Here is an 11,817-nt window from a genome sequence, read left to right as displayed (position 1 = left end):
CCCTGCTACGATGCTGATAACCATTGAGCTTTCCCTGCGCAAAGCTATTTAATAAGCAAGGTCCACAGTCTCCTGGGCTCGACCGCACCGCAGGCACCTTTCCTTACCATCCCACTTTTTCAAAAGGACAAACCATAGGGGAGGCGACGTCCTAGCTCGCGTATTAACCCGGGGCAGCAGGCCAGCACAGATGTGCGTTTCTCAACTCTTTCCAAGAGCACCTCGCGCCGCCTTCAACTCGGAGAAGTCAAGAGCCCCACAGGAAACTTGCATTATTGCAGGCGCTGCTGCCACATACCCGTGCCAGGGACGGCGACCGAGCTGGCTCCCAAGGAATGCGCCCCCTCCACCTCCGGCCGCCCAGCCAGAGCGCAGTCCCCCGAGGACCCCTTGGCACCTGCGGCCTCCGAGTAAGTGTTCGCGCGCACGTCCGCACGCCCGCCCCCTCCGGGGGCCACGAGCCAGAGGTTGCAGGACGACCTCCTCCGCCTTTCCGGGAAAGGGTCCGGAGTGTCCCCCTGGGCGGCTGGGGAGGCTCCGGGACGCTGCCCGGCGGCCGCGGCGCCCGGAGGCCGCGCTGCTAGCGCCCGCGGCGGCGCTGCTCCCCCTGCGCGGTGCAGCTGCCGCCCGGCGCTTGCGCACTGGGCCCCGGGCGCGCGGCGGCACCAGGCTTTGTGTGTGTGTGTGAGTGTGTGTGTGAGTGAGTGTGTGTGTGTGTGTGAGTGTCTGTGTGTGTGAGTGAGTGAGCGGGCGGGCGCGAGTGTGGCCGCCGCGGAGCGCGAGCAGGACCCGGCGGGCGCGCTCCCCAGCCTCTCTCTCCCCGCCAGAACCATGTCGGGCAGGTCGGTTCGAGCCGAGACCAGGAGCCGGGCCAAAGATGATATCAAAAGGGTCATGGCGGCTATCGAGAAAGTGCGCAAATGGTAAGCAGAGGCGCCTGCTCTCTCGCTCGTTGCTCGGCGCCGCGGCCGCCGGGAACCTAGGAGCAGATACAAAATGCCGCGGGGCGCAACGCTCCAGCCGCCCGCCCGCCTGCCTGCCCGGCCCGGCCGCGGGGCCCGGAGTTGGCGAGGGCGGGCGGGCGGCCCGCGAGCCGGGTCACCTGCGCCAGGCGGGGGCCGCGGCCGCTGCCCAGGTGCGCTCGCGCCTGTCGCCCACCTGGCGCGGCGGCGGCGGCGGCAGCCCGGAGGCAGCGGGCGCCCGGGCCGGGTGGGCTGGAGCGGCGGTCAGCCCGCGCCGCGGCGGGGGCTCCCGAGTGTGGAGCTCGGGGCCGGCCCCAGAAGCCATTTCGTTTTGTGCAAGTCACATGAAAGCGGCTTCCCGCGCGACGGGGCCGCAGTGCCGGCGGCGGCGGTGAGAGCGCGAGCTCCATTGTGCAGGAACCGAGCGGGCCGCTGCCGTCTCCTCCCCGCGCGCCCCGGGCGGCGCAGCGCCGGCCCCCGCGCCCCGGCCCGCGCCGGGCCTCCCTCTGCCTGCCCTCCCGGCTCGCCGCTCGCTCGCTCCCCGCCTCCCGGGCCCGGCGCCCTCGAGTCTGCGGAGTTTGCAGAGCGCGAGCCGTTTAAATTTAGCGCTTTGGGCTGCCTGGAGCGAGGGCTCTTGGCTAGGAAGAAAGATGGGGGCGAGCGCCGGGAGGAAGGGGCGCGGGCCACCCACGTCCTACTCTGTGCTCCCGGGCGCCTCCGGGCGCGGGGACTCGGGAGAGCCGATGATTTTGGACAGAAATCGGTCCTGGGCCGCATCTGCTTTTCCCACCCGAGAGCTCGTGTTTGTTTTGTGGAGAGAGCCCTTGTTTTTGTTCTCTGCACAGAGGAAAGGCGTTTCGGTGTCGGCCGCGCGTGTTTTTCCAGCAGAAATTAGCTCCTGTCCGGCATGGCCTTGTTGTAATTAACACGATCTAACATTTTCAGGGCCTCGTAGGGGTCTGCCTCGGAAACGGCCCAGAGCTAGGCCCAAGGCGCCAGTAGATCGCCTGGTTAGGTCAGACTTTGTTGAAAACTCCCAGCTCCCTGATTTCAACTTTATCATTTTTTTCCCACGGCTTCACCGGGGTCCAGGAGGGAGAGGAGCTGCTGCGACGTTATCTCCTAGTGTCAGTGCCCGCGGGCTTGTCCTGACCCTTTATTTAAAGCACGGAAACTGGGCAGGCCCCGTGGCATGGTATATCTATGTTAGGGGGTGTCATTTTTTGAGTAACGCCTAGGTCTCTAAAAGCCACTGGGGGCAAGCCTTTGGTCTGGCGGTGTCACAAGTTAGCTGTCCTTTCAGAGTCAAACCCAACAAAAAGGCAAGAGGAAAATCAATAAAGTCCACGTGCTCTGGGCCCTCCTATGGAAAGGGCTGTCTGATGGCTGGATGCCCGGCCGTGGGCTGGGTTTGGCTCCAGTGGGACAAAGAATTTTCAGAACCGTGAGAAGGGGAGGCTTTCCAAAGTTGAGATCCAAGTCGCTGGTGCCTCAGGAGCTCCCCTGGTGTGCAGGGTGCCCAGTGGCTGACTGGAGCCATTTAAAAATGGCAGAAACAGCTGCAGGCCAAAACACACACACTGGAAAACAACCCACGACTCCCCTTCTGTGGGATGTCAGGAGTTGGCCCCCTCCCGGAGTCAGCCTCTGTGCAAAGAAAGAACTGGTGTCTGTGCCCGGGTCCCTTCTGTCACCCGCCTGGTGGTTAGAAAGGGGCCCCAGCAAGCTGCCGTTCTTTGCTCTGGGAGGCCTGGTGGGGCCTCCTGCCCTAGGTTCTCAGTCAGGCAAGGGCTCTTGCACCCTGACAGCTGCTCCTGCAGGGTGGCCAGCTGCTCTGGAGGGAGGGCAGATGGAGAGATGGGGCTTTCTGCCCTGCAGGCCAGAGCAGCCGGCCTGGAGGCCCTCCTGTCCTATGGGCCCATAAGGCCAGCCTGTAGTTGTGGGGACATGTATCTCTGCCCCTCCCTGCATTAGGCTCATCATGTCCTCTAAAAGACCTCAGGCTTTGGGATCTCATGGTCACTTCCTTGCTGTGACCTTGGGCAAACCATGTAACTTCTCTCACCATGGCAACAAGGGCTCTGTACCGCTTCCTCCTCTCCAAGGGTTGTTAAGGATAAGTAAGGTCAGGACTCCAAAAGTACCTCCTCCTTTGTACAGGAACACCTGGTAAATGTTGTAAGGTGGACTTTGTAGAAACTTGACTCTGTGATACGCCCTCCCCCACCCCCTCTAAGCAAAAGCCATGGCTTTATTGCCAGGGTTTCTCCAGCCACCAAGAAGCTGAATTTTACCCTGGCTGTGCCCACAGAATGGGTCTGCCAGGCAGCCCTTGGGGCTTTGGGTTGTTTATTAACTGTGTGGCCACCAACCATGCATTTCACCACTGGCTGGGACATGGGGCAGCTAGATTTAGCAAATAAAAATATAGCACACCCAGTTATATTTTAATTTCAAATAAACAATGAAATTCTTTTTAAATAAATGCCTTTTAGTGTAAGTATGTTCCATATAACATTTGAGACATACTCATGCTAAAAAAAAAAAATACTCATTTGTCTAAAATTTAAATATAATTGGGCATCCTACATTTTATCCAAAGGAGAGCTGCAATGTCTGGCATAACTGTTGGACCTGTAAGTCTATGGTGGTGTTCTCCTATGACCCTCTAAAAATCCCCCCCCACCTCTGGAAAAAGCCAGCAGCTAGTTGCGGCCTCCCCCATCTGCAGCAGCCAGGCTGTTTCCCCTCTGCTTTCTGCGTGGTGTCCCAACAAGGCAGGCTGGAGAAGTGTGTGGCAGCCAGAAGATGGCTGAAGGGAAAACAAAATGGTGGGCCCCTTTTTGAGAAAGAGGGCCAGGCTTAGGAGGCCTGGTATGGGTAGGGAAAAGAAGGGGAAAGGGGAGTCTTTGGGTGGGAGACAGAGACTTGAGCTGGGAGGTAGGCTTAGATCTGGGACCCCTTGGCACTTGGCCTGAGGGTTCCCCAAGTGACTTGCTATGAGGACTGAGAGACTGGGGGACCTCCCACCCAGCCCTGGAGAGGTAAAGGTTTGAGCCCTGAATTGTCATCTTCACTCCTCTGGGGGTTTCATCACAGGTACCTTCTGGCCAGGTGCAGGGCAGGTCAGGTGGACCTGGCTCTAAATTAGAATGAGGCTAGCCATAGGCCATGCCACCTAAGGTGTTAGGGACTAGCCCCAAAGAGTGAATACAAAGTGACTTTCTTTGAGGCAGTAGGGTCCTCTTGGGTTCTGAGCGACCTCAAGATTGTCTGTTTGGACCTGGACCCAGGAAAATGTTGGAAATTGGCCTTGGCCTGGAGAATCTGGGATAGTGCTTATCATTTTTATAGAAGTCTGTGCTGGAGAGAAGCATTTGGAGATGTATTCTTACAGCAGGGGCCTCATTTTATCCTTTATTCCCAGGAGCCAGAGTCTGATGGGAAAAGAGAGATATTGAAGCCAAACTGACTATGAGGGGCCATCTGAGCAGGAGGGTTCAGAGGCAGAGTCATAGCAAGGCTGGGGTGCAGCCTGGTGGTCATAGTGAGGTCTAGCCCCAGTACTTACAGGAGGTGAATGTTGGGGGATCTAAGGGAGCCAAGGAGCCCCTGGAGCAAGCTATTGCTCCTTGGGCATGTGGCCCCAGATCATGTTTTCAAGAGTAGCCATAAAAATCTGGATTTTTTTTTTTTATGTGGCATCTGAATTTGTTGTTGTTTATTTGTTTTAAGTTTGGCAGTAGAGGCTGGCACAGTGGCCTTGTGCCTATAATCCTAGCAGTTTGTGAAGCTGAGGTGGGAGGATCACTGAGACTAAGAATTTTAGACCAGCCTGGGCAATGTAGCAAGACTCCATCTCTACAAAATAAATTTTTTTTTTTTTTTTTTTGAGACAGAGTCTCACTATGTTGCCCTTGGTAGAGTGCTGTGGCAGCACAGCTCACAGCAACCTCAAACTCTTGGGCTTAAGCGATTCTCTTGCCTCAGCCTCCCAAGTAGCTGGGACTACAGGCGCCCTCCACAATGCCCAGCTATTTTTGTTGTTGTTGCAGTTGTCACTGTTGTTTAGCTGGCTTGGGCCAGGTTCAAACCCGCCACCTTCAGTGTATGTGGCTGGTGCCGTAACTACTGTGCTACAACGCCAAGCCTACAAAATAAATTTTTAAATCAACAGAGCATGTAATATATGCCTGTAGTCTCAGCTACTCTGGAGACTGAGGAGACTTGAGCCCAGGAGTTTGATGTTACACTGAGCTATGATGGTGCCACCGCACTCCAGTCTGGGGGGTGACAGAGACCCTATCTCAAACAGCAACAACAACAACAAAAAAAAAGGGAAAGAAAGTAAAAGAAGGTTTAGCAGCAGATTCAATTTTTTTTCTGAGACAGAGTCTCACTTTGTTGCCCTCGGTAGAGTGCTATGGCATCACAGCTCACAGCAACCTCCAGCTCTTGGGCTTAGGCTATTCTCCTGCCTCAGCCTCCCAAGTAGCTGGGACTACAGGCGCCCACCACAACGCGGGGCTATTTTTTTTTCGTTGCAGTTTTGGCCGGGGCCAGGTTCGAACCTGCTACCTTCAGTATATGGGGCCGGTGCCCTACTCACTGAGCCACAGGCGCTGCCCCAGTTTCAAATTTTTAAAAGAACGGAACAGTGCAGGCCAAACAAAACACACCTGTTGGCTACTTGTTTGCTACCCCAGATATAAGGTAATAGATGCAGCTTAAAACTCTCATGGATGTGCTGTGTGTTCTGGGGGTGATGGGTTTGGGGGAGGCAGTTATGGGGAATCTCAGCTACTTCCCTAATCCCATGCACCCACCTGGTGTGTCTGTGAAATTCCCTTGGGATCCAGGGCCCCCTCCTCCTGGATGGCTGCTGGCTGAGCTGAGGTCTGAGGTGCAGCTCAAATGTCGGGTTCTTTTCTCACCTCTGTCCCAAAACCCCCCTCAATGTCCACATCTAGAAATGCAGCTAAAGAACAGTTTCTAATCTCTGGGGTGGCTTGGGTACTCAGCAAGAGGTCTCCAGCTGGGGGAAAGGGAAACATGAGGATCTGGCTGTGTTCAGCTTGAGGCCTGCAGTGGCCTGAAGCCTCCCTAGGGAACAGCTGCAACTTCAGACCTTCATCTTGGTTGATTCGCGGCCGGCAGGCAAAGCCCAGCTCTCTGGCATACTTTCTGTCTTGAAAGGTGTCCTGTGTGTTGCAAGTCAATTACTCCTTTTTTAAAAAAACACAATCAAACCTTGAATGTGTTGATTTACTGGGGCCCAGGCCAAGGAAGCTAGGCAGGGCTCGTGAGTTACAAGTGGCTTTGGCCACTTGGCATGGGATTCTAGCAATTTGTCATTCTTCCTCCAGCTTCTGTTACTCATGTACTCCCTGGAATTAGTTTTTAGTTTTCCTGCGCAACAGAATAGCAGAAGGTGGGCTTGGGGGTCAGAGCCTGTGTCTAATCCTTGTACTGCCACCTGTGAGATCTGTGTGACCATTAGCTAGTGGAATAACCTATGGCTTATTAATAGCCATAATAAGCATGGCTATTATGATGCTTGCTCTATTTATTCCTGGGAATGCCCCCTCCCCTCCAGGCACCATCTGATTATTGAGAATAGAGGAGGTGAAAGACTGGCTTTGTGGCTTGTCCATTCCGTCAACAGGAGGTGGGAGACAGGAGGCTGGAGTCAGGCCGATGGTGACTTAAGATACTTGCTTTTCCTTCTTTCTGGCCTAAAAGAGGCAGGACCCTGGTGGAGGCCAGGCTGCTCCTAAAACCACTTCAGAGTTTGTAGGCCTATGCCTTAGTTTCTTTATCTGTCAAATGGTGAGGTTTATACTTCCTGCCACTAGCTTATGTAACAATTAGAACATGTATGCATAGTACTTGGAAGCATGATAAAAAAAAAAACAAAAACCTGGTAGCTCATTACAGTCCTAGCACTTTGGGAGGCCAAGGGAGGAGGATCCCTTAAGCTCAGGAGTTCAAGACCAGCCTGAATAACAGTGGGATCATCTCTACTTAAAATAGACAAATTAGCTACTCAGGAGGCTCGCTTAAGCCCAGGAGTTTGAGGTTGCTGTGAGTTAGGCTGACACTATGGAACGCTAGCCTGGGCAACAGAGTAAGACTCTGTCTCAAAAGAAAAAAAAAAGAAGAAAGAAAAGCCAGCCCTAATCCTCTGACAGGAATCTGGGGGACCTGAGCAGGCAGTTTTGGGGGTGGAGGTGCCTGTGGTTTAGGGCTGTCTGGTTTGAATGTGCTCGGGCTCCCAAAAGCCCCCATGGTAATGGAGGTAGAGAGACCTATAACATGTCGCCATAGTACATGAGGGCCATGTAACCAAGGCTGGATTTTAGTAGAAAGGCCAAAAAGGGTGCCAGGCAGCTCATGGATGGAGATGCTTCTGCCATATGGAGTTCTTGGTTCTCGGACACCCATGTCACTGAAAATTGTTGAAGACTCCATCGATGATGCCACCTGGGCCAGATGTGTGTCTCATCCCAACAGCCCATTGTGGCTCCCTCTGAGCAGCAGTTGGTCAGCCATTTGTTGACCTCGCACATCTGCCTGGTTGGTAGAGCCCTAGTCCTCTCCACTGTGGCCACAGGGTGTGTGGCGCCAGAAGGAACTTGGTCTGCAGGGGTCAGAAGGGCAGAAGGTGGGTGGTTATAGTGATAAACTGAAAAGCGATGGTGGCTGGGATCAGAGTGGCAGTGACAGTGGTACAGAGTGCGGTAGTTATTACCTCTAGTGAAAGGCAGCTCTGCTTGTCCATCTGGTCCATAAACCTGCCTTTTGCAGCTGGGGGCCAGGCCTCTGTCCTTTAGGAGTTTAGAACACAGCCGGGGCAGCTGGGCAGTCGGGGCCACCAGCATCCCAGATCCAAGCGGTGCTGGCACCCTCCTGGACCCCTGCTGTTCACAGGTCCAGTCTAGGGGACTTCCTTTCAGGGCGAGGCTGCTGCTCTCTGGCTACCCTTGGCTGTTCTGAAGGAAGTTTATCAGCAGAGCGGGGGTGACCTCGCTGTCCCTCTGCCTGCGTCCTCTTCCCTGCCCTCAGAAGCATCACTAGGAGTTCAGGAGGAGCCCTGAGTGCCTTTGGTAGAGACCTTCACTCTCCACAGTGAGAAATGTCCTCTCTGCCACCCTGAGGGGCACAGGTGGCCTAGTCTCCTGGTTTCATGGCATCAGTAGTGACACAGGAGGACCCAGGGCCTGACTTCATCATTCACACAAATCCTCCTAACAGTGGCAGCCCCCGCCCTGCCCCTGCCCTCGCCCTTGTCAAGCATTTCCTTCCAGTGACAGCCCTCTGTGGGATAACAAGTGGGGAAAATGAGGCTTTGATGGGGGTGTGTCTGACTTGTCTAGGGCCAACTACTGAGGGCAGAGCTGGGACTCTGGCTCTCATCTGTGTGATCTGGAGCTTGCTCTCTTACCACCTTTGCTGAGTAGTGGCTAAATCACAGCTGCCCCAGGGGAGTGTGCCCTGTGCGCCTGCAGGGGTGAGCAGGGTTCTGCTCCATAAGTCCCCTGGTAATGGGCTCTTTCTTGTTCTCCACAGGGAGAAGAAATGGGTGACTGTTGGTGACACTTCTCTACGAATCTACAAGTGGGTCCCTGTGACAGAGCCAAAGGTGGACGATGTGAGTATGCAGGCCTAATCCCCTGAGGTGGGGCTGTCCATTCATGCCCCTCCCATCATGGGAAAAGGGGGCTGCCTGCTGCCACTCACCCCCCTGGGAACCTGGGACTGAGGACCCCTGGGAAGCAGAAGGACCCAGCTTGGGCCTGGAGAGGCTGCTAGACCTGTCCCTACCCTTCTCCAGAGTCCAGCCCCAGAGTTTGGTCTTCAGAGAGGTGGGGAGCATCCCTGTAAGTAGTATCTTCAGGGTGGAAAGACCTCCAGGTGCTGGGCAGCTCAGCTGGGGACAGGCATGCTGGTACCCACAGACAAGCATTGTAGCTCTGCTCCTGAGCACCCACCCATCTGGCAGGCCCTGGGCTAAGGCTTTGTGTGCATCATTTCATTTATCTCTCTCTGTCTCAAAAAAAAAAAAAAAAAAGAATTTATAAAGACAGAGTCTTACTTTGTCATCCTCCATAGAGTGCTGTGGCGTTACAGCTCACAGCAACCTCAGACTCTTGGGCTCAACCAATCCCCTTGCCTCAGCCTCCCATGCAGCTGGGACTACAGGCACCTGCCACAACACTCAGCTATTTTTAGAGATGGGGTCTTGCTCTTGCTCAGTCTCTCAAGCCCGAGCCCATGAGCTCAGGCAATCCACCCACCTCAGCCTCTTGGAGTGCTAGGATTACAGGCATGCTTACCTCTCATACTGAGTTGATGGAGTTATCTTTTTAACTCTTCTGTGTGCAAATGAGGACACTGGCTCAGAGAGGTGAAGTCATTTCCCTAGAGTCACACAGCTAGCATCAGAGCCATGAATTGAGCTCAGGTCTGTCTGACTCCAAAGTGTATGTTCTCTCTGTTCTTAGAGATTCTTCTGGTGGTTGGAGTTGAGGGTGGCATTTGGCTCCAAGAGTAAGAGAGTCTGGTACAGGCGTTTGCCCAGGCCACTGGCAATGGGGGGCTCCCACCACTAGGGGGCCGTCAGGGGGGCTGGATGGCAGGCAGCTGACCACAGGCACCAATAGGGTTCTTTAGCTTTGTGGCCCGCAGGTTAGCTGTTCTCACCTCCACTCACAATCCAGAACAGTCCCACCTACAGTCCTTTGCATGGGCTGTTCCTCCCACCTGGCCTGCCTTCTCTATTTCCTCAGACTCAGTCCTTTTAGCCAGGAAGATGGCTGATGCTAACCCACATGGCTCCAGTCCCTCCTGAAGTGACGTGGCCATGGCTGGTAAGCTTTGAGGGTGAGCGTCCAGCTTCCTCCATAAAGATGGAGCCGAGTCTCCCTCCCCCACTGTTACTTATCTGCCAGTGAGTTGTGGGTCTAGGCAGGGCTGAACTCACACATGTGCCCCTGGGTGGGCCAGGGCTGAGCTGAGAACTTGGGGTGGTTCTGGCCTGGGCTTATGGAGCCACCAGGGCTGGACACTGAGTCTGTTCATCTTCAGAGTAAGAGCAGAGCAGCTGGGCTCCTCGAAGGCAGCTCCTGGCTCTGACCCATGTCTGTGCCTTGCACATCATTAGGTGTCGTAGAAACGCCCGTTGCATTTGCAAAGATGTGGTCCCTGCTCTCAAGGAATTTCTAATCTTGTTGGGGGAAGATAATTATAGAATAGCATGAAACAGACATCAGGGACGTGCCAAATGGAATATGATCAAGGAGAAAGTGTTATATATGGGCCATCAGGAAGGACAGGGCAGCTCTAGGCTGGGTAGAAAGCATTGGATCTTAGTCGGACAGACCAGCCTCTATTAGCCTGTGATGTTGGGCAGTTGCTGGGCCTTAGTTCCCTCTTTTGCGCACTAGAGCAGTAATATCCAGCTTTTGGGGTTTCTGCAACAGAGCAAAGCCAATATATCACCACGGAGAATACTTAGCATGGTGCCGGCTATACAGACGGTGCTCGAGACATGCTAATTCCCTTTCCATCTCTGAGGCATGATGTGCAATATGCCATTTCTCCCACCCTCTTCTCTAGGATAGTGGTTCCTGGCCTGGCTGAACATCTTTATAAAATGCAGAATCCTGGGCCCCATCCCAGGCAGCTGAATCAGAATCTCCGAAGGTTGGGGCTGGGGATCTGCATCATCGAGGGTTAGTTTTTTATTGATTTTTTTTCTTCTTTTTTTTTTTTTTTGTAGAGACAGAGTCTCACTTTATGGCCCTCAGTAGGGTGCCATGGCATCACACAGCTCACAGCAACCTCCAACTTCTGGGCTTAAGCGATTCTCTTGCCTCAGCCTCCCAAGTAGCTGGGACTACAGGCGCCTGCCACAACACCCAGCTATTTTTTGGTTGCAGTTCAGCCAGGGCCGGGTTTGAACCCGCCACCCTTGGTACATGGGGCCGGCGCCCTACCAACTGAGCCACAGGCGCCGCCCTTTTTTTCTTCTTTTTGAGACAGAGTCTCATTATGTTGCCCTTGGTAGAGTGCCATGCGTCATAGCCAACAGCAACCTCAAACTCCTAGGCTCAAATGATTCTCTTGCCTCAGCCTCCCAAGTAGCTGGAACTACAGGCGCCTGCCACAATGCCCAGCTCTTTTATTTAGAAATGATGTCTTGCTCTTGCTCAGGCTGGTCTTATACTCCTGAGCTCAAGCAACACACCCATCTTGGCCTCCCAAAGTGCTAGGATTGGCTCGGTACCTATAGCTCAGCAGTTAGGGTGCCAGCTACATACGTTGGAGCTGGCCAGTTCAAACCCAGCGCGGGCCTGCCAAACAACAATGACAACTACAACCAAAAAATAGCCAGGCGTTGTGGCAGGCGCCTGTAGTCCCAGTTACTTGGGAGGCTGAGGCAAGAGAATCGCTTGAGCCCAGGAGTTGGAGGTTGCTGTGAGCTGTGATGCCATGGCACTCTACCGAGGGTGACAACTTGAGGCTCTGTCTCAAAAAAAAAAAAAAAAAAACAAAAACAGGGGTGGCGCCTGTGGCTCAGTGGGTGGGGCGCCGGCCCCATATACCGAGGGTGATGGGTTCAAACCTGGCCCCAGCCAGCTAAAAAAGCAGTGGCAACTGCAACAAAAATAGCCGGGCTTTGTGGCAGCCGCCTGTAGTCCCAGCTACTTGAGAGGCTGAGACAAGAGAATCGCTGAGGCCCAGCTATGAGCTGGGTGACGCCATGACACTCTACCAAGGGTGATAAAATGAGACTTTGTCTTTAAAAAAAAAGAAAGAAAGAAAGAATCTTTGGAATTTGTACTAAAATATT

The 11,817-nt window shown here is 54.2% G+C and overlaps 1 protein-coding gene across 1 annotated transcript in view; it reads left to right on the top strand.

Moving 5' to 3' along the window:
• Positions 1 to 283: 283 nt before the first annotated feature.
• The window catches only part of BCL7A (BAF chromatin remodeling complex subunit BCL7A), a 29,414-nt gene continuing 17,880 nt past the window's right edge, over positions 284 to 11,817 (top strand). Inside the window, exons 1-3 of the mRNA XM_053587004.1 lie at positions 284 to 410; positions 828 to 923; positions 8,532 to 8,613. Coding sequence (XP_053442979.1) covers positions 832 to 923; positions 8,532 to 8,613 — 174 coding nt within the window. The 5' untranslated portion in view covers positions 284 to 410; positions 828 to 831. The remainder of the gene's footprint in view (positions 411 to 827; positions 924 to 8,531; positions 8,614 to 11,817) is intronic.

Source organism: Nycticebus coucang, chromosome 4, assembly GCF_027406575.1.
Source record: "Nycticebus coucang isolate mNycCou1 chromosome 4, mNycCou1.pri, whole genome shotgun sequence".
Classification (NCBI taxonomy): domain Eukaryota; kingdom Metazoa; phylum Chordata; class Mammalia; order Primates; family Lorisidae; genus Nycticebus; species Nycticebus coucang.
Note: the sequence above shows the minus strand (reverse complement) of the source record. Positions and strands in the feature narration are given on the sequence as shown.